General features: G+C 37.9%; 1 protein-coding gene across 1 annotated transcript; it reads right to left on the bottom strand.

Moving 5' to 3' along the window:
• Positions 1-6,357: 6,357 nt before the first annotated feature.
• Positions 6,358-23,651, bottom strand: LOC134653080 (tRNA (uracil-5-)-methyltransferase homolog A). Its single transcript, XM_063508372.1, has 12 exons — positions 23,433-23,651; positions 22,908-23,058; positions 22,296-22,468; positions 21,269-21,438; positions 20,101-20,251; positions 18,520-18,657; positions 17,620-17,735; positions 16,865-16,973; positions 15,974-16,096; positions 12,771-12,963; positions 7,415-7,635; positions 6,358-6,564 (listed from the first exon to the last, which is right to left on the bottom strand). Exons 1-12 carry the CDS (start codon positions 23,550-23,552, stop codon positions 6,394-6,396), a joined length of 1,836 nt encoding a protein of 611 aa, XP_063364442.1. The 5' UTR covers positions 23,553-23,651; the 3' UTR covers positions 6,358-6,393.
• Between the last annotated feature and the right edge of the window lie 293 nt (positions 23,652-23,944).

Genomic DNA, 23,944 nt, shown 5'->3' with positions numbered 1-23,944 from the left:
ATCTACAGAAAAATCTGTCCTAAGAGCTTCGTCCTTACCTGAACTTACCTAGAACGCACTAATATATAGGTATATATATGTTTTATTGTCATCTGGATTACTCTGGATCAATCAGTAACTTCAAGAATGACATGTGACTTGTCAGCAAAGAGTAAATAAGTTGGTGTTATTCATAAACGGCTGCTTCATTTGATGATCGTCGTTTGTCCCTATCTGTCGTAATGTCGTTATGCCATAGAGAGGAACAAACGATGTTCATCAGCTGATTAACTTAGCAGACCGTTTATGAATAATGCCGATAAGAATAGGTACATTATTTATCGTACCTACTTATACTTATCTATTGAGGGTGCGCCATGTTGCGGAATTTCACTGGAACTAATTTTTTCATACTACACTGAATTGTCACCTGAGAATAACAGCGCCCTCTTGACAATTATCATATATTACTGGTCAGGCTATACTATACTCTTTGTATCGTACCTACAGTTAGAATCTGTGCGGAAAGAGAAGAGTAGTGAAATGTATGGGGTCCAATACATTCTACGACTCTTCTCTTTCCGCACAGACTCTACCATCAAATAGAATACCAGAAATAAAGATGTATTTGCCAATATAGGTATTTGGCCACTTGGGCTTTGGCTATCGCTAGAATTGATATCACCACGATACCACTGATTCTGATAGACCGCTTAGCCTTGTTGGTAATGACCACGGTACGTACAGTGACGGTAGTTTGTTCGGAAAAAGAAGAGTCGTGGAATGTTTTGGGCCTCATACATTCCACGACTCTTCTCTTTCCTCACAGACTACTATGCTATTGTAAGTAGGTATACTTATTAAAACCTAGAAAACCAAAAAAAACTACTATTTGTCAAATATGCGCGCTGTACAGTCAGCAGCAGAAGTTGCTAAGCGGGCGAGGTGTTCAAAATTACGTTGACACGCTCTTATTGTCTTAACAATAAAGTCGCGTCAAGATCATTTTGAACATCTCGCCCGCTTAGCAACTATTGCTGCTGACTGTACATTGAACTTCTTCTATTACCCAGTGTTTCACATAAACCAGCATTATTTGAGAAAAGCATACATATAGTGTGTCAAAGGTCTGTTTGATTTCAAACATAGACAGAGAGAGTCATACTATCTTTGTCTAACACTAGTACTAGCACCCAAAAGAAAAGGATGAGTATAGTTTTTTTTGTTCCTATTTACTGACAAGATTTGGTTGACCCAGTATACCTACTGACAGCCTAAATATTAGGAATTGCCAGCCGTGTTTTCCGGCCTTTGTTGGAGTAAATATTAATTATAGTTTGTCAAAGGACTCTCATTTCAAACATAGACAGAGAGAATCATACTATCTTTGTCTTACACTAGTACTAGCACCCAAAAGAAAAGGATGAGTATAGTTTTTTTGTTCTTATTTACTGACAAATTGGTTTGACCAATTATAATTATTGTATTACGGCAGTTACGGGGATTCCATATTTTTTTATCATAGCAACATTAGGTCATTGGGTACGTTCTGAAACTTCTACGTTTAGGTACCTACCTAGATTTCGTGTGACATCTCTAGAATGTAAAAACGTCCATATTTTTTTTATTTTATTCTGTCAATCCATTCAACCCATATTCAGCCAGTCCAGTGTATTCGCTGATTAAACAAACATAATTATTGTGAATTTGTGATTATATAACGTTAATTTCAAAGGAAACCTTGCAAATAGTACGTATTTGAAATAATAAATATCGTGGCTACCTAATAGTTACTTTCATTAGTTTACTTTTCTAGTAAGCAAACATAGATGAAAGATGTATCAGCTCTGAGCGAACAAATTCACCTACCTACATTATTTTCACTCGTAACAACGCGCTTTCTTGACTACTCCTGATTTTTCTATTCGCATTATCGAGGTTATCTTAAGTTAGGTTATGTATGAGATGAATCATAAGAACAATCCTATGTAGGTATAGTGATGTAATAGTGAGTTAGCGACGTATCTATAAATAATCATTTTTTGCCATTGTTATTGAACGCCATTTTATGCAAACTTCAAGGAACCGAATCAACTATTAAGTTAGACCAAGATAACTCTGCAGCGATTTTTATAGCAGAGACGTGTAACAAGTGTTATTTAAATTTATAAATTGTATTGACGTATATCTCAGATAAATTGTAAATACACATTTCAATCACAATTAAAAAATCAACGATGATCAACTCTGGCCACCTTAAAAATGCAGATGTCTACGTTGTCAGTGTTGTCACAGTGGCAATGACTAAATTCGCGGACGGATGGATGGTCAGTTTGCGCAACGCAACGGTAACCCATTGGACCGGCAATCCAAGGGTGTGGGTTCGAGTCCCACGTTGGCCAGAGTTGATCATCGTTGATTTTTTCATTGTGATTGACATGTGTTAACAATTTATAGATTGTAATAATGTGGTACGTCCCACAATAAAAAAAGGAAAAATATATTAACATTTATTTTATTTAAAAGTCATACTTTCATAAAAGTTTGACGTTTAAAATGCGATTCCGCACAAGTGTGGAGGGGGCTTGAAGTCGCGCAAGTTGTATGGGTACGCGCGCGAGAACGCAACTCATGCTAGCAGGTCTGTTGAGATCATCTGGACATACGATGATGATTTGAAACGGAGATCTTCGCTAACGCTCTGTCAATAATACTGCCTTTTGTTAATGTTGTTTCAGGATCGTCACTGCATATTAAAATATCTGAAGGTTCGAAGTTTTTTAAAACACATATTTAATTTAGTACCTAACTTATCACATAAAGGTCTAAGATACCTAACACTGTCACAATGGCCCATATATATTTCAAACACGAAGGAAAAGGGGTCGTATTGCAGGGCGAAAAGAAAATATACGCAAAAAACGAATTTAAACCTCAGTATTTGGAAATCAACAATAGCAAGGCAGCAATAATCAATGCGATCATAGAAATTAGAACATTATGGGAATATGTCGTATATAACGCGTTCCATAATTATTCGCACACGTATTCTCTACTGAAATATCCTTTAATTGAGCAGGAAAAGGTGATGTGCCAGAAGCACAGTGAGAGTTTTGCCGTGTATGATAAAATAACAGAAGAGTGGCTCGTCGTTCCAAGTGAACCACTATATCAATTTTGTTACGACGGCAAAGACTTCATAGATTTTTCAATTGCTAAAAAAGAGAAAAAGGGCTGGAGGTTTCTGCTTGTGGGGAAATTTACAAAAATGATGCAAGAGCCGAACTTGGTGACAGAAACTAGCACTTGTCGGACATATTTTGATGAATTCGTAGTGCCGAGTATTAGGCTAATTGTCGGCGTGCCTGGCTGCGGGAAGACCAGGTACATTATCAAGAACCATAACCCGGGCAGTCTGGTGCTCACGTCCGGTAAAGAGGCGGCTGAAGATATCCGCAAGCGTATGGCCGAAAATAATAATGTTCCGCAATCTAATTACAGTCGATCGTACAGGACGATCGACTCATACTTAATAAACAAGCGAGAGAGGTATGCCGACGTGTGGGTGGACGAGGCACTGATGGAACACCCCGGGAAACTATTCCTCGTATGCCTGTTCAGTCGCTGCCGAAATTTATACTTACTTGGCGACCCCAACCAGCTCGGATATATCAACAGGACTGACGTAACATTGCTATACGAAAAGTCTTCCATGTTCTTCAAGCCTACCGAAACCTTAAACGTTTCTTACCGGTGTCCAGTCGACGTAATGGCCATCTTGTCTAAAAAGTGTGACTACGACGGCAGCGTGTATTCAGCGTCGAATGTTCTGCGCAGTTTAATGTGTCAAAATTTCACATCGCTTCAAGATGTTCCGAGATCGGAGGATACAAAATATCTGGTGTTTAAGCAGGCTGAGAAGAAACATATGAAGGAGGCCGGGTACGACGTGTCGACCGTGCATGAGTACCAGGGCAAGGAGGCAGCGCGAGTAGTGATAGTAAAGATGTCGCGCAACTCACGGGAGACCGCGAGCGAGTCGGCGCGGCACCTGGTGGTGGCCATGTCGCGACACAGAGAATCGCTCGTATACTACTCGCCGGTGAGAGACAGACTCAGAAAACTTATGGAAACGCGATTGACTGATGAGGAGCTTAAAAGTCATCAGAAGTCGCTTTCGTCTTATCTCACACCTGTAATACACGGTATTACAATAATAAGCGGAGTGGTTCGTTCTTTTTATTATTGTGGTTGTGTTGTGGTTTGTTGGTTTTTAGTTATTATTGTTTGGTTTAGGAATGATAATAGAAATATACGGAATAACAATAGGAGGTATATAAATTAATTTAGTTTTCATTCATGGATGTAATTAAATATTTATTACGAGCTTGTAACATCTTTACATAATCCTTAATTATTAAAATCAGCTTGGTCAACAAATAAAAGTAACAATCTTGACTTCTGTCGGAGGCCTACTGGGAAATTCGGAAAAACGAAAGTATCTTGAGTTAGACCAAGATAAGTCTGCAGCGAGCTTGATAGCCCAGACTGTGCAAGTGTTACTTTAAACGTGAAACTTCTATGAAATTGACGTAAAAATAATTATAGTTTGTGCCGTGCTGTCAAAATTGTTGCAGAGTTATCTTGTTCTAACTCTAATGGGGTTGGCTTAGCTGTCAAAGGTAGCAACGGGACACAGGGTCCGCAGTGGGCTACATTTGACTGAAGCAGTTGGCAGGGTTCATTAAATGGAGTGGTTGAAGACTTGACTGTATGAACAGGATTCGAAAGGATAATTATCAATGATAGTTATCTTGATAAGTATCGTGATTTATATGCTTGATAATTATCGTCAGGACATTTATCGGATAATTATATAATTATCGCAATAATTATCAAAAGGACTATAATTATCTGGATAATTTCGTGTATGAAGCTGATTGTACTATGTTAACTTAGTAAAATGGCGGCTACCTCGCACAACGTATCAGCATTGCGATACAGCGAGGAAATGTCGCCAGCATCCTTGATACAATGCCTCAAGGGACTATTTTAGATTTAAGCTAGTTTTTAATTTCTTTTAGTAATACACTGTATATATCTTGTTTGTAAACAAATAAAGTTCAAATGTAAAAGTCCCAAAACTTCTTGACCAACTGCTGAGATAAGTGGCAGCCCATTACAATCACCAATGTCGCAAAGCGTTCAGAACTTTCGCATTTAAAGTATTTAACTCTTTTCCCGGCCGCACCAATCTACAAGGTTTTCACAAAAAATCCAAATATATTCCAATTAATCCAGCTTTAATGATTCATTTCAAGACAACTCACATTTCCCTAAAGTCAAATCTAATTTGAACCTTAAATCGGATGGCTAAAGTTGAAACTCCATTTGCGTTAGCGCGTATGTGGTCGACATATCGTACTATACCTGGAAAAGGGTTAAAGGAATTTTTATATTTTTTGTATTGATTTTCAAAGTATCCTTCTTTCCATTTAGTTTACATGGGAGCCCAGTGCGAAATATACAGAGACATTTCTGAGCGCCTTATAGATGCGTCTGGTGACCAGAGGGCTGGCAGCCACTTCGGCCAGAGACTAAGTCTGGCCATCCAACGAGGTAATGCTGCCAGTTTCTGGGCACCATAACACATGACAGCGACCTGGGGCCGATTGCATAACATTTTACAACTCGTAATACAAGCGGACGCCTCTTTTCATTCCCTTTTATTAGAGACTTCCGCTTGTATTATGAGTTGTAAAATGGCATTTTTAGGGTTCCATACCCAAAGGGTAAAAACGGGACCCTATTACTAAGACTCCGCTGTCCGTCCGTCCGTCCGTCTGTCACCAGGCTGTATCTCACGAACCGTGATAGCTAGACAGTTGAAATTTTCACAGATGATGTATTTCTGTTGCCGCTATAACAAATCCTAAAAACAGAATAAAATAAAGATTTAAGTGGGGCTCCCATACAACAAACTTGATTTTTGACCGAAGTTAAGCAACGTCGGGCGGGGTCAGTACTTGGATGGGTGACCGTTTTTTTGCTTGTTTTGCTCTATTTTTTGTTGATGGTGCGGAACCCTCCGTGCGCGAGTCCAACTCGCACTTGGCCGGTTTTTTTATTTATAAGTTTCTTTTAAGTTTTATTATACTATGTAGTTTAGTTTTATTGTTTAGTTTGTCTTTTTATGTCTCAATAATGTTTATAGCCTGACCAGTAATATATGATAATTGTCAAGAGGGCGCTGTTATTCTCATGTATAGGGTGACAATTCAGTGTAGTATGAAAAAAATAGTTCCAGTGAAATTCCGCAACATGGCGCACCCTCAATAGATCCTGGTTCACCTATACATGAACTATATTATGTATTTATTTTATTTCACCTTTCCATCAGCTTCATTTATTTAATTAATTCTCCTCTTCAGTAGCTTCTGTTTCCTTTATTTCAACTTTATCATCAACTTCCATTCCTTTATCCAGTCCCTCTTTTTTGTCAGCTTCCTCTTGTTTGGTCCCTTCTTTTGCGACTGATTCCTTGTCTTCTTTGATTTCCAATTTTTCTTGTTGGTCTTCAGGCACCTGTTGGAAAAAAAAAATACGACATTTAAAAGCTTAATATATGGGAGACCTAACTTTGCTCGGAATACATAAAAACTCAAAGATGCGCGTTTTCCCAGAGATAAGACCCAGAAATCGTTAGAGCAGTTTCCGAGATCCCCGATGTATACCTATATATTATATAATAAAAATATACAACATACTTTCTTATTAAATTAATTAAAACATATTCAACGTTACCTACGTTATTATTAAGTTCGACATATCTATGTTTTGTATGAATAATAATAAGTGCATAAATAAATAATATTTAAAGAAATGACGATTTACAGGTGCTTGTTGCTAGGCCTATTTGAATAATGTATATTTTTAACTTAAGGGTTTATATTCCAACTTTTTTTCCTGGTGCAAAAGCTGTAGGTACATAGTAATTCAGCATGACATAGTAATTCACCTTCACACCGGGGATGGCAGGGAGCGCTTTATTTGTATACATTTGTAGTTGTAATTTCATTTGTTATTTGTATCCTTAATTCTGTCTAATCATAAATAAATATATTTGTAACAACTTATCATAAATGTTTATTATTTACACTCGTAATAATATTCTTAAATTATTTTGGTACCTGTTTATATATAGATTATTCGTGGTTTCAGGCAAAAAGTAGTTATTATTTATTTTTACGAAAATTACTAACACTTTTTCGGGTACGAGCTTGAAAATGGGAATCTATATTCGAGATACCTTAAAATTAAAAGTTAGTATTAAAGCAACAGGGCAGTTTTTGAACACGCCTATATTGTCAAGGAGTGTGTGTTCAGATATATTTGAGCACCTCGGCCGCCCACATATATCTGATGGTGACTGTACCTGTTCCCTCTCGAACAAGACGGCGAGCTCGACATGTTTAGTGTGCGGGAACATGTCCACAGGCACGGCGCGGACGGGCAGGAAGGGCGCTCCCCTGAGCGTCTTCGAGGAAGGCCGGGACAGGTCTACGAAGTTCTTGGCGGCCGAGGCCGGACTGCACGATATGTATACCAGACGCTTGACTGACCTCGTGTTGCGCAGCTGGGTCACTGCTCGCATATCTATGGAGAAAGGTGGTACTTGAGTTTGAAAAAAAAACCAACGGGTTGCACTCCGGGAGTGCCGGCAGAAGTGAAAACTACAAATATATCTACACCCTTTTTCTACGCTGACACCGGATGTCATCTTGACTTTTGCAGTTTTAATTTCCTATATTTATTAAACACAATGAACGAGGATATACAAATCTATGCCTTTCTTTGCCTTTAATATTACTTGAGAACCGATAACTGCTTACAGAAATATCTACCTACATTTTGTACCTACATGTGTATACCTACATTTTCTTTCGCCCCCATCACAAAAAGTGCACAGCGCCGCTAAAGAAGTTTTCACTTCAATAATGAAAAGTAACTAAAGCGGTGAGATGATAGATTTCATCGACACAGGGTAAAAGACGGGCACACGAAAATATCTACTTAGGAATCACTGGAATGGACTCTGGATTAGCATAACATCAGTTTTTAAGCAAATGGATCTTAAAATTTTTAATAGTGAGATTTTAATAGTTCACATTATTTTTGGTTTTGAAATTTCTCAAGTAGTCAACTTAAACTAAAATCGTTCCGAGCGTCAAGCGAATTCGCTCAGAGCGTTTGCTTTCTGGGCATATGTTAGGTATATGTATAAACGAAATTCTGCTGTGACGACGTCATAAGCGGCGCTCCGCACTGACGGCTAGCAGTTGTCCATTTTGTAGAAACACTATTATCATATCACAGGAGAACATTCGTAAACCTTAATGCGGGGAGTTAAGGTCTATCTACGGTCAGTTAACCTTTTGGACGCGAATGACCGATATATCCGCACCGTAGGTTCAACGCCAAAGACCGATTAATCGGTCACAGACCACAGAGCAACATAGACCTACGTGCATATGCATAAACTTCAATTTCAGTTTTGTCATTTCAATATTTTCAATGACGTGGCGTGTTCAATGAGTGACAGCTTTTGTGTTCGACACGGCGTCGAAAAGGTTAAACGCTTGGAGGATATAATAAAACGGAGACGCCATATCTGTAATTTTCTGTACAAAACAGTCTGTCGATTTTTGCGGGGGAGGGGAACGTCAAATGTATGCGTAACGTAAAAATAGCCATGTCAGATAAACGTCAGTCCATACATTGTGTATGACCGTTGGCCGCCTATTTTCGACAGAGGGGAAAGCCTGGCTACTCCGTTTAGTTGTATCCTCCAAGGTTAAACGTGTTATAGGAATAACTATAGCTGGTCAACCAAAACTTGTCAGTAAAAAAAGGCGCGAAATTCAAATTTTCTATGGGACTAGGGTTTGCAATCCGGATCCGAAATGTATGAAATTATCCGGATCTGGATCCGGATCCGCGGATATTCCCATACATTGCGGATCCGTCGCGCAAACCCTATATGGGACGATATCTCTTCGTGCCTACATTTTTCAAATTTGCCGCCTTTTTAGGGTTCCGTACCCAAAGGGTAAAAACGGGACCCTATTACTAAGACTCCGCTGTCCGTCCGTCCGTCCGTCCGTCTGTCACCAGGCTGTATCTCACGAACCGAGATAGCTATAGACAGTTGAAATTTTCACAGATGATGTATTTCTGTTGCCGCTATAACAACAAATACTAAAAACAGAATAAAATAAAGATTTAAGTGGGGCTCCCATACAACAAACGTGATTTTTGACCGAAGTTAAGCAACGTCGGGCGGGGTCAGTACTTGGATGGGTGACCGTTTTTTTGCTTTTTTTTAGGGTTCCGTAGCCAAATGGCAAAAAACGGAACCCTTATAGATTCGTCATGTCTGTCTGTCTGTCTGTCTGTCCGTCTGTCTGTCCGTCCGTATGTCACAGCCACTTTTCTCCGAAACTATAAGAACTAATACTGTTGAAACTTGGTAAGTAGATGTATTCTGTGAACCGCATTGAGATTTTCACACAAAAATAGAAAAAAAACAATAAATTTTTGGGGTTCCCCATACTTCGAACTGAAACTCAAAATTTTTTTTTTCATCAAACCCATACGTGTGGGGTATCTATGGATAGGTCTTCAAAAATGATATTGAGGTTTCTAATATCATTTTTTTCTAAACTGAATAGTTTGCGCGAGATACACTTCCAAAGTGGTAAAATGTGTGTCCCCCCCCCCCCCTAACTTCTAAAATAAGAGAATGATAAAACTAAAAAAAATATATGATGTACATTACCATGTAAACTTCCACCGAAAATTGGTTTGAACGAGATCTAGCAAGTAGTTTTTTTTTAATCTATATATATAAATGCAAGTGTCCTGACTGACTGACTGACTGACTGACTGACTGACTGATTCATCAACGCAGAGCCGAAACTACAAAAGCTAGAAAGTTGAAATTTGCACACTAGATTGCATTTATAAAGTGTACAAGAGATAAGAAGCGATTTTGAAAAATTCAACCCCTAAGGGGGTTAAAAAGGGGATGAAAGGTTGTATGGGGTTCAAGTTTTATTTTAAGCTAGGAATTTGAAACTTTGTAAAAATGTATTATATTAAAAAACAAGAAAAGTAATTTCAGCGTTTTCGAAAATTCATCCCCCAAGGTGGTGAAAAAGGGGTTGAAAGTTTGTATGGAGATCAAATATTTTTGTGAGTGTGGGACTTGAAACATTGTATATGGGTATATTATTATAAGACAGGAAAAGTAATTTCAGCGTTTTTAATAATTCATCCCTTAACAGGGTTAAAAAGGGGTTGAAAGTTTGAATCCATTACAAATGCTTTGAAACTTCTTAGAAAGGCATAATAGCCGATTACAAAAAAAAGTAATTGCGACGTTTTAGGAAATTCAACCCCTAAGGGGGTAAAAAAGGGGATGAAACTTTGTCTTGGGGTGCAAATTTTATTTTAAGCTAGGACCTTGAAACTTCGCAAAAAGGTATTAAATTAAAAAACAACAAAACTAATTTCAGCGTTTTTAAACATTCATCCCCCGAGGTGGTGAAAAAGGGGTTTGAAAGTTTGTACGGAGATCAAATATTTTTGAGAGTGCGGGACTTGAATCTTTGTATAAAGGCATAGTATTAGAAATGAAGAAAAGTAATTTCAGCGTTTTTAAAAATTCATCTCTTAAAAGGGTTAAAAAGGGGATGAGAGTTTGTATGGGGTTCAAGTTTTATTTTAAGCTAGGAATTTGAAACTTTGTGAAAATGTATTATATTAAAAAATAAGAAATGTAATTTCAGCGTTTTCGAAAATTCATCCCCCAAGGTGGTGAAAAAGGGGTTGAAAGTTTGTATGGAGATCAAATATTTTTGTGAGTGTGGGACTTGAAACTTTGTATATGGGTATATTATTATAAGACAGGAAAAGTAATATCAGCGTTTTTAAAAATTCATCCCTTAACAGGGTTAAAAAGGGGTTGAAAGTTTGAATCCATTACAAGTGCTTTAAAACTTCTTAGAAAGGCATAATAGCCGATTACAAAAAAAAGTAATTGCGACGTTTTAGGAAATTCAACCCCTAAGGGGGTAAAAAAGGGGATGAAACTTTGTCTTGGGGTGCAAATTTTATTTTAAGCTAGGACCTTGAAACTTCGCAAAAAGGTATTAAATTAAAAAACAACAAAACTAATTTCAGCGTTTTTAAAAATTCATCCCCCGAGGTGGTGAAAAAGGGGTTGAAAGTTTGTACGGAGATCAAATATTTTTGAGAGTGCGGGACTTGAATCTTTGTATAAAGGCATAATATTAGATATGAAGAAAAGTAATTTCAGCGTTTAAAAAAATTCATCGCTTAAAAGGGTTAAAAGGGGTTGAAAGTATGTATAGGGTTTAAATTTTATTTTAAGCTACGAATTTGTAACTTCGTAAAAAGTTATTTCATTCAAAGAGAAGAAAACTCATGTCAGCGTTTTTCAAAATTCAACATTTAAGGTGGTGAAAAAGGCGTTGAAAATTTGTATGGAGGTCAAAAAATTTTTTAAGTGCGGGACTTGAATCTTTGTATATTGACATATTATTAGAATACGAGAAAAGTAATTTCAGATTTTTTTTAAATTCATCCCCTATAAGGGTCCAAAAGGGGTTGAAAGTTTGTATAGGGTTCAAATTTTATTTAAAGCTAGGAACTTGAAACTTCGTGAAAAGGTATTTTATTAAAAAACAAGAAAACCTATTCAGCGTTTTTAAAAATTCATCCCCCGAGGAGGTGAAAAAGGGGTTGAAAGTTTGTATGGAGATCAAATATTTTTGAGAATGCGGGACTTAAATTTTTGTATTAAGCCATATTATTAGAACACAAGAAAACTAATTTCAGCGTTTTTAAAAAATCATCGCATAACAGGGTTAAAAAGGGGTTGAAAGTTTGTTTAGGTTACCTATAATTTATTATTTAAAGCTAGGAACTTGAAGCTTCGTAAAAAGGTATTTTATTAAGAGAAAAGAAAACTAATTTCAGAGTCTTTGATAATTCATCCCCCAAGGCGGTGAAAAGGGGGTTGAAAATTTGTATGGAACCCAAATATTTATTTGAGTGCGTGACTTGAATCGTTGTATAAAGGCATATTATTAGAATACAAGAAAAGTAATTTTAGCGTTTTTAAAAATTCATCCCCTAACTAAAGGTTTAAACACTAAACTAAAGGTTTTAGGTTTTATTAAATAGTGGACTTGAAAATCTTCTGGGGGTTGAGAGAGATTATATCGAGAACATTATTTTATTCAGTTAGGGGCTTGAAACTTCGTAGCCAAGTTGTGAAAGACTAATCTCATGCGTTGTACAGTCGACTACAAAGAGATATATCCACTTTTTCACCTTACTGCCTTGTAATAAGGTGAAAAAGTGGATACATCTCTTTGTAGTCGACCCTATAATAATTAACAAATGATTAACCATCCCTACTGCTATCTTTTGCTGCATAATGTTCCAAGCTAATGTAGAATTTATAACCACCAATATACAAATCCACGCGTACGAAGTCGCGGGCAACAGCTAGTACGTCATAAATCGCCTAAATACGGAACCCTTCATGGGCGAGTCCGACTCGCACTTGGCTGCTTTTTTTTTTGCTTGTTTTGCTCTATTTTTTGTTGATGGTGCGGAACCCTCCGTGCGCGAGTCCGACTCGCACTTGGCCGGTTTTTTTCTACTGTCAAGATCTGGTTGACCAAGTATAGTATACTAACGTAGTCCCGCTCTGGGGGGGTCGACGATGGCGATGACGTCACCGGTGGCGGCGCGCGCCAGCACGGACGGCAGCGCGTCCTCGGCGCGGCCGGCGAAGAACTGGCAGTTGGCGATGCCGTTAGCTGTTGCGTTGGCGCGAGCGTCGCGCACCGCCTCCGGGACCAGCTCCACGCCTAACACTTGGCCGCAGTGCTGAAATGGTTATGTTGTGGTCATGTGTTGTACCTATGTTTTTTAGGGTTCCGTAGCCAAATGGCAAAAAACGGAACCCTTATAGATTCGTCATGTCTGTCTGTCTGTCTGTCCGTCTGTCCGTCTGTCTGTCCGTCCGTATGTCACAGCCACTTTTCTCCGAAACTATAAGAACTATACTGTTGAAACTTGGTAAGTAGATGTATTCTGTGAACCGCATTAAGATTTTCACACAAAAATAGAAAAAAAACAATAAATTTTTGGGGTTCCCCATACTTCGAACTGAAACTCAAAATTTTTTTTTCATCAAACCCATACGTGTGGGGTATCTATGGATAGGTCTTCAAAAATGATATTGAGGTTTCTAATATCATTTTTTTCTAAACTGAATAGTTTGCGCGAGAGACACTTCCAAAGTGGTAAAATGTATGTCCCCCCCCCCCCTATAACTTCTAAAATAAGAGAATGATAAAACTAAAAAAAATATATGATGTACATTACCATGTAAACTACCACCGAAAATTGGTTTGAACGAGATCTAGCAAGTAGTTTTTTTTTAATACGTCATAAATCGCCTAAATACGGAACCCTTCATGGGCGAGTCCGACTCGCACTTGGCCGCTTTTTTTTGTGTACGTGAAGTCGGTTCTGTAAGTTATTTATGTTATTATACAGGGTGTTTTCTGTACCTGTAACAGTAGCAATAAATTAAACAGTAGGCTATACTCCTCAAACTGACCAACATTTGTGTAGCAACTTTTAAAAATTACTTATGTTTTGATTTTTATTACACTTTAATGTTTATTATAAGACGCAATGTATTGTAAATTTTGTTACGTTTAAACATTGATATAGAATAAAGAACTGGATACCCAATTAGCCGCAAAAAATGGCCCCACAAAAGTGATGTTAAAACAGATCACGCATTACTTTTTCGTTTAGTCTTGTTTGAAACGCTCAAATGTGAAGTTGTCAACAATTACGAAATGTGCCGTCGAAATATGTAAAAATAACAATGATAAAACAAGGAAAAAGGATGGAATGTATTTCTTTCGGTTAGTTCTTGGAATAACCTTACATAATTTATGTAATCTGGTGGTAATTTTATGGTTTTGAATAAATTAATTTGTTACTTACTACCAAAGAAGGGATGTCAAGGAACAAAAATCTAATGAGTCGATGTGAGGTCAATATTTTTTTATATTTTTATATGGCATTCGTAACGAATAACATTATGTTCAAATTCAAGATTTCCAAGAAAACCTATGACACGTGCAAAGTGTACTGCTATTTAATTATAGCAAGAGATAGGGGTGATGCAGTTTTATACAAGGCAAAACGGCACTTGTGTGTTCGGCCCATTTCCCTGTTTCCTACATAGGTATACACCACCAATAAGGGCTTATATCGACTAACTGTAAATGCTAAACCTGTCTGAACACAGTGACAACCACAGGATTTTTTTTATAAAGTATGGACTTTATAAAAACAAGCAACAATGGTTGCACTCCAGGAGTGCCGATAGAAGTGAAAACTCACCTCACTATGTTACCGACGCCCGGTAACACGATACATACGTTTAGCGGAGGTATTATATTTATTTATTATATATTATTATCATTCTCAATTAAGATCACACTTTTTCATTGACATGTTTATTTACATACTGCCATGACAACGTCAAATTATTTGAACATAGGTAAAGAGTCTTGAAAAGGAGTTCGCAACAGAAATGTCAAATAACATTGAGTTTTTCTTTATTGATTTAAATGCCATCTAAATCATGAGTGGCCACCTTACGGGGCTTACGGTTACGTGATCGCCTTACGCCCCTTACGGTCACGTGATCGCCTTACGCTGTCTCGAGTTTATCATTTTTTCCCCACCTCAAAAAGTGCCCAGCGCCGCTAAAGAAGTTTTCACTTCAAAAATTACCCGCTTCTCAAAAATCCAATCAGTACCAATAAATGTCCCCGTGCACCCGTGCGATGAGTAGATCTAAAATACACAGTTATTTTATTTAATAAATTGTTTTTATATTTAATAAGTTATCTGATTAGGTTTTTACAGCACATTTATAACTCCCGTAACTATGCCAACCTTACTCTGCGTGGTACAATTACTGTCGGTGGCGACACGAGTACGCTTGATCAAAAATTGCTGGCGGTTAAAAGGTTAAAGAAGTATACTTATTTATTAAAAATTAAATTTGTTTGAATTTGAACCACGATTTAATTTTATTTGAGCTCCCGATTAAATTAAATTTGTTTTATTTATTACTTCAATTGGTTTACTGGTACTGTACAGTAATACCTAATAAAGTGTACCAAAGTGACTCCATTCGTTCATTATTCTCGTTTGACGTTGTTTGACGTAAATACGTTACGTTAGTGCCATCGGACTAAATTTTTTAACAGTGTTGGTACCTCTGTTTGCAAATTTGACACTTAATGCTTACGACATTAAGCTCTTTTATGTACGAAACATTTATCTTGACTCAATATTTACGTAAGCGTTTTTATCATCAATGCAAATGGTGCGAAACGTCATTGGGATCCACATTTGTTGACGTTTTTGTTCTGCTTTGTGTGTCTATTTCTTTTATATTAAGTCAGTGCGTTTAAAGCGTGACAAGCAACGTCAAATCAAACACACTAATGTCAGCGTACATTGAAGGCAATATTTATTTTGAATGAAAAAGAAGAAGTCTAAAGGATTATAGTATATGTTTTAAGAAGCGCTGGTGGCCTAGCGGTAAGAGCGTGCGACTTGCAATCCGGAGGTCGCGGGTTCGAACCGGCTCGTACCAATGAGTTTTTCGGAACTTATGTACGAAATATCATGGACATGTTTCAACCGTAATATTAAGGCATTACGGTCGACATCTATCCATGCACTTTTGAACGCCACTGTACAATGTCATTTTGCCTACATTCCGTTGATCGCATGCGTTCAACGCTGCGTTTATCGCATAATACAACCGCGCGCATAAGACCTGTCTTATAATTACCTTAGCAAAGCAAAGCCCGATGGTGCCGGTGCCACAGCATATGTCGACGACAGTGGAACCACTGTCCACTTGGCTCATGTCGATGGCGCTCTGGTACAGTATTTCTGCACCCGCTGTGTTTATCTGGTTGTATTTATTATTTAATGAAATTACTGGCAATAAAACATGTTCTGTTGTACGAATCCTTTAAGCATACGGACTACGTTAGTAATTAGTCGAGTGGCGAGTATTTTAGCTAACTAAAATCGGTCAACTGACCAAAAATCGTTTGCACTGCAGACGAAACAAAAGGGTCCACTCGACTAATTCACTGGTGACATTTTTGGTGTACGGACACGTAATACTCGCTACTCGACTAAATTACTAACGTAGTCCAAACTAGGCTTTATACATCTTACACAGACAAGACATCCTCTAGACTGAGCATAGTAACGCTACCCCCTCTGCCACAAATATACGGTAGTTTTACTCCATCTTCGAGTCAAAGTGTCTTTGTGTGACGTCCGTGTCTTTGAACGGACCAATCACAGCACGGGACTCGCTCACCTCGTCCCCCGCATCCCAGTATTTTTGGCAGCATCGGTTTCATGAAATAATTGCTCTAAACTCCGTCTAGAGGATTCCTAGTCTATGACATCTTATGTTATGAACTCAAAACAAAAACGGCCGTTTTAACTTTGGACGCATAGATTGACGAATCCAGCAACATATAAACTTGATGTAGGTATTCAAAAAGTACTTTAATACAAGATACAGTACGTAGTGGCCCCCTTTTTTAAAATATCTTTCGTTAAATTTAAATAATCACGATTATTTAGCAGTGGCGCTAGTGTGCACGTTGATGGGCTCTTAATACTATTATAAAATAATAAGACATAAAAGCGTTATTACCTGGAAGAATGCTTCAGGCGATATCCTGAACTGCCTGCCGAGAATAGTGTCCACTATGTGCGTGTCGCCCCACAGATGTAACGGTTTACTTGCCTGTTCACCCACTCGCCTGAGTAAATTCGCATAACATATAAACATATCTATATATATGTCTTATAGACAATTAGACATATATTCGTTCAGTCATGTAAGGGTCAAAGACTTTGATAACTATATTAAAATAATAGCACAAATTAATTAATTGGCTTTTTTTCCAACAACTATATTTTGTAGTAAGAAAACAATTGACAATCGATGTCGTCCGCGCCACCACGTCCCGTTCCTTGCAATAACTATGCCACTTCGCACAGTCGATGCCACTTCAAAGATATGTTAACATTTAATATTATAAAACAGTAAGGTGCAAATTTACATATCTTTGATGTCCACTGTACCTATTCACAGTGACGATGATATGAAATCCCCAACGGCTTTAATATTATTGTCACGTGTATGCCATTCCTGTACTTACTGTCCCATTCATATCAACTGGCTGTAACACAATACGACAAATAGACAAAGTAACCCACTTTCCCACTTTTGAGCCTCCCGAGACCCAGAAGCAATTGACTTCTTTTTTAATTTAGTACTGTTACTTACACAATGAAAGTTCAAATTTGATTGCAGAATATGTACAAATATTTGTACGCAGGGCATTTGTAGGAGGATAATATTAATATTGATTGGTGAACAGTAAAGAATATTGTGTTGTATACCTTTTCGTAATGTAGTCAATGTACAGTGACTTGATCCCGCATGCTGCTGATTCTTCCGAACTGAAATGCTCCACTAGTTCTTTTTGTATTTTCTCCTTCTGTTCGCTTGTCAACTCCTAAAAAAAACATACATTAATTATGTACAGCTGCAGAGATAACTGACCCCTTGGCATAGAAACTTGTTTGCAAGGGTGGGGGTAAGATAATAATATCGCTCTCTGAAGCTTACTGTACCATCGAAAAAACAATTTTTGAAATAAAGGGAAAATTCGACGCCTCTGGCGAGGCTCGAGCTCGAGACTGGGAGATACTAGCCTCTTCGCTCTACCAACTGAGTCACCGAATCTTAGCCGTCGACGATCCATTATTCCAGTTGTAGATCATTTTGTATATTATACTAACATTAGCCTTAAGATAGATACTGTCACTAACACATTGAATTGATCCAAGTTCGTCGCAAATAAATGAATTTATTAATTTATTATTTATTATTATTCTATCATTGTCATAGGTGCTTAGCCTGGCAAAATTACAGACTGTTTAATTATGTGGGTATGTACAAACATGTATAAAATTAACCCTAATACCTTGAACCTTTTGCACTTCACATAAAATTTAGGTTAAATGTAGGTATACCGGTGGATGTAACGCTACGAAAAATACTAGGTCGCCCTTGGACATGGAGGACCGAATATTGAACCTTGTGCCCCAGATATAAGATCCAATATACTACCCGCAAACCAAACTGACGACCGAGATCATGTTACCATCTCTTTCGCTCCTGCTGCGACTATGTAAAAGTGTGAATGAGAAGTTTTACGACCCCGGTCGTCAGTTTAGTTACCAGTAGACCATATATTGAACCTTGTGCCCCAGACATAAGGTCCAGAATGTTCGTACCTGTGGATGCAACGCTACAATGAGCATTAAGTCCCCTTTAGACATGGAGTGCCGAACGGTGAGGTAACGCCAGTGGCCTGAATAGTCCGCGGGCGAAAATGGTTGTAGTTCAGACTTGCGCACGTACTCTTGGAAGATCTGTCGAATAAAAGCGAGTTTAAATGCAAGGGAAAACATATCATTTTATATAAATAAAAGTAAAGGAATATGAAGAGTGTAAATTGAACATGTTTAGGTTTACATAAATATAGTTTTAGGTTTAAATAAGTGTTTTTATTTATGTAGGTATCAGTGGCGGCGCGTCAAACATATCCATAGGCAAGCCGGGGCTAATTTGGCTTACATATTTCCTTTACAACTCTGCTCAAACGTCCAAAAACAGGCAAGCCGATGGGAATCGGCTTTTATGGACGCGCCGCCACTGGTAGTAGGTATGTACTGTCGACTACAATGAGATGTATCCACTTTTTCGCCTTACTGCCTTGTAATAAGGTGAAAAAGTGGATACATCTCTTTGTAGTCGACCCTACATATCAACTTTCGCAAACATAAATAAAATTAACCCTAATATCTTCAGTATCATATGTAAATCCAGTCGTCCAGTTAGCCTCTCCCGACCGCGCTCACGTATCACTTAAGTACATCACAAACTTAACACTACGGTGGGTTCCGCGCGGTGCAGCGGCGCAGCGCCATGTGTCCGGTATAGGCGAATTACCCACACTACACCGTGATAAAAAAAAACCGGCCAAGTGCGAGTCGGACTCGCGCACGGAGGGTTCCGCACCATCAACAAAAAATAGGCAAAACAAGCAAAAAAACGGTCACCCATCCAAGTACTGACCCCGCCCGACGTTGCTTAACTTCGGTCAAAAATCACGTTTGTTGTATGGGAGCCCCACTTAAATCTTTATTTTATTCTGTTTTTAGTATTTGTTGTTATAGCGGCAACAGATATACATCATCTGTGAAAATTTCAACTGTCTAGCTATCACGGTTCGTGAGATACAGCCTGGTGACAGACGGACGGACGGACGGACGGACGGACGGACGGACAGCGGAGTCTTAGTAATAGGGTCCCGTTTTTACCCTTTGGGTACGGAACCCTAAAAACAACGGGATGCACTCCGGGAGTGCCGGCAGAAGTGAAAACTCAATTACTACTGCAAAATGTCTGCAGCACTATGTATAATTGAGGTTAACGCCATCTAGCGTTAGCGTTAATTACTTGAAACCAGTTAGAGGGAAACTCACTAGATGGCATTTAAATCAATAAAGAAAAACTCAATGACATTACATGTAACAGTTTTTCATGTATTGTTATTGAGTTTTTCTTTATTGATTTAAATGCCATCTAACTCTTACGGTCACGTGATCGTCTTACGCTGTCTCGAGTTTAACATTTTTTCCCCACCTCAAATAGTGCACAGCGCCGCTAAAGAAGTTTTCACTCCAAAAAATTCACGCCTCCGCCGTTCCGCGCCGTGCAGCGGTGCCACGACTTACGTAAAGTTACGTAGATGTCTTTGAAATACGATTTACAACTATCCATGAACAGCGCATTTACAAAGAATGACTCACCAAAACCGCTTTCTTCGTTTTTTCAGAGATGTGTATGAGTGACTGTATGGGGCCGACAGCTACGGTGCCCGTCGCGTAGCTGCCCAGCCGGAACCCAACTGTGGGCAGATTGGTCTCCTCGTCTATGCCCACTGTGAACTCGCATTTGTTCCTGTGGGGCGATTAGACATAGACATTATAGAATAGAATAAGACACACATTGAAGCCCCATTTACGGTTCAAGAACTTGCATGCGATTTTAGTTACATTGCAGTATTTGGTCGATCAACTCAATTCATTGTGCTCATTCAATATATCTAATATTGCATGATAGTTCTTGAACCATTTATAATAATGGGGCTTAATGGCTCCTCTACACGATGGGCCAGCGCCGGCCACTCCAAGGGACGCATTTATGCGTTAGAGGGAGCAAGTGATATTGCTATCCCATTCTACCGCATGGCTGCGTCCCTTGGAGTGGCCGGCGCTGGCCCATCGTGTAGAGGAGCCATAAAGCTAGGATCATTCATAATAGCAACACTGTTCGATCCGATTTTGGATGTCGGATGATTTTTGTAGAAAAACAGCTGCGGCAGAGTGCCCCGGTGTCCTTTTATTTTTACATTAGCACTTCCTTTTGAAGAACAAAACTAATATTCATTAAATAATTTAAATAGGCACTTTTTCACATTTAAATTCATCGTGGACGACACTGGTCGTATGTCGTATCGAATATGTTGGCAAACTTTTGAGAAATAGAGCCAACTGCAGCAGAAGTTTTATCAACCTCAGAGTGCCGCAAACGTTGTTTTCCTTGATCTGACAACTCCACACTGCCGCAATTCTACCTCCAAAAACATTCTATTGAACAATGTGTCATATAGTAGCTGAAGAGAAATACACTACTTTTGTTACAAAACTAAAAAAATAATTAATATCTAAAGCTTTTTAAACTCTCGAAGAACATATGAATGACGGATCGGAAAATATGTATTGGTTTTAAGTGTAAATTGTACATTTTTTTTCCCTAGGTTAAGTCATATTTTAAGATTTGTCACGCCCTAGCAGGGTCCATGCTGTACTTTATAATGTTATTATTATAATATGTAAACACCTTGTAATACCATGGTTGGCATTCAATAAATGAAATGAAATGAAACGCACTAATGACGAATATTAAACGGTTTACCTATATCCTTCCGTGACGGGGGACCTTTCTATGGGCCTCAGTTCGAAGCTGAGCCCGTTGTAAAGTTTGCGCTTCGCTTCGAGAGCCCCGCGGTTATCTCTGTCCAGCCTCCATCTCTCGTTGTCAAATTTCATAAGCAGGTGTTTTATTTCTTTCTCTTTTAATTTCAGCTGAAAATGTATACAAATTTATTATAATAACTTGAATAGAGTTAAAGGAATGGAATATAGAATAAGTTTTTGGCAAAAATTTCATTTTTGGTAGGTACAAGCTTTTATCGCTGACTGTACTTTTCTTTGACAGACAACTAATACTCATCGAGACAATTCTAAAAATCCCTAACACAATTAGGTTGCGTTGTTTCATCAAAGAGTTCCTATGGCCACCTTCCAGCTCCATCATCAGATGCTTGCCAGCTCGATGGTACCATAATAATGCATTGTTACCCGACTTACATGTGTATGCAAAATTTCAGCTCAATCGGAAACCGGCAAGTGGATCAAATTTAACTTGCAAGATTTGATTACAGACCGACAAACACAACGGTCAGGTGAAAGTAAATAAAAGCTTGTAAAAAGGATATACTTTTGCTTGTAAACTATACACGCAAAAGGCCATAATGTAATAGCATTTTTTATCACCCACTATGTGTGGTCTGACACACACTTAGCCGGTTTTTTATAATTTATGCAATACAATACAAATCTCTCTCATTATTGCACACTTCAATAAACAACTGGCAGTCTTAACGGTAAAAACTGATCTCATCCAGACAACCTTTATTTAGGTAGCGGACATTTTTATAATTAACTAGCGACCCGCCCCGGCTTCTCACGGGTTAACAAATTATACATAAACCTTCCTCTTGTATCACTCTATCTATTAAAAAAAATCGCATCAAAATCCGTTGCGTAGTTTTAAAGATCTAAGCATACATAGGGACAGACAGATGGTGTCAAGCTACTTTGTTTTATACTATGTAGTGATAAATTTATGTCATTAGGTGTTCCATTCCAGTTATACTAACCTGTTCTTCATAGGGCATATTCCAATAAGGAGTAGTTGCATCTTTGATCCTCTGCTCCTGACTGACATCATCCTTCTTTTTCTTGTCGGGGCCATCTCCTTCTTCTTCTTGCTTTCTCTTTCTAACCAGTGGATCTGGAGCTGGTTTTGCTACTTCTGCTATTAGTGTTTTACCTGTAAAAATGTATAAATATATTTACAGTACAAAGTTAGACCATTGATATCCAACTTGGTATATCAATAATACAGTTATGGGCAATGCAATGGGTAAGGTGTGGTCTTTATGTATGTTTTATATATTTATGAATATACTACTTTGGTGTTCAAACATTCCCTTCTTTTACATACGCAGTTGGATAAAACATCTGTGAGTGGCAACCCTAACCTGTTTCTGGTAGTGAGTAATGTTGTCAAGTCTTGGTGACATTGCTTACCATCACAACTTTTGTATTCATAATTTATAATAATAACTATGGGTCTATTTTCTACAATAACTCTTACACATTTGGCTAAATATTTTTTTTATATAAATGTCTTTTTGAGCAAAGACATTGTGACATGTAGGCAAAATTAGTTAGTGTGATGGTTTTAACCTATGAAGTGTATAATTTACCTTTCCATGAGTAGCCGTTCAACGCGTCAATAGCTTTGTTCCGATCCTCATCATTCTGGAAGCAGGCAAACAACCAGTGGCTCCCGTTCTTGGGTCGCTTTATCTTGCTTGTGTTCAGTGACAGTTTCTGGTTCATTAACTTTTTCAGTTCCTGAAATAGTTTTGCACAAAATATACTTTTAATACCTTTTTTCTTATTTAGTTTAGAATATAATAGAAATCATATTGTAAATACAAATACAGAAGAGAAAATTTTACAAAACATATAAATTAAATTCATAAATGTTAGCTAATTTTTTGTCCTTGTGCCTAATTTGCTATAATACCCTGACCCAGTTATTGCTACTAAAAGACACTTGTAAGAAAATTGTGTTAGAAGAAAAACATGTTTGACAGTAACTCGTCTGCTAACTCAACAGTGACAGAATTAGTAAAAACTTATATACTACTTACTTGGTGATAGTACTCAAAAACTGCACATTAACAAAATAACGTTGTTAACAAGAAAATTTACCAATCACTTACCGCTATACCGTAAAACTTTGGTAGTCCTCGAAGCTCTATTTTGAATTTTTCCGACGAAAACCCGCCCCGATCTAAATACGCATACTCTTCGCGGACTTCGGCTTCTTTTCCGTCACTCATTATTAGGAATTATGCAGCTATTCTACACTTAATAACAAAACATAAGGAATCGAGCCTAATATTTTATAGGTTATCCCTCGTTGTTTTGACAGCCCCGTTTTTTTTAAATTGCATCACACTTTCTTTACACTGCTTCACACTGTCAGACTATCGAATAATAAATGTTATAAGGTAACAGTTTACGTTATTTTAAGTAAAATAATATTATAATAATAAATATAAATCTAAAATGTAATGTAAAATTCAATCAGCTTATGAAAATAATGGTCTTGCAATAAATACTGCATTTTTAACGAAATACTATTGTATCGTGTAAAGGTAGTTTAACTCAAGACAGAGGGGAATACCCGGCTTACCCAAATTATACAAATTAACCCTTCATATGTATAAGC

This window comes from Cydia amplana, chromosome 12 (genome assembly GCF_948474715.1).
Source record: "Cydia amplana chromosome 12, ilCydAmpl1.1, whole genome shotgun sequence".
NCBI classification, from domain to species: Eukaryota; Metazoa; Arthropoda; class Insecta; order Lepidoptera; family Tortricidae; genus Cydia; species Cydia amplana.
Note: the sequence above shows the minus strand (reverse complement) of the source record. Positions and strands in the feature narration are given on the sequence as shown.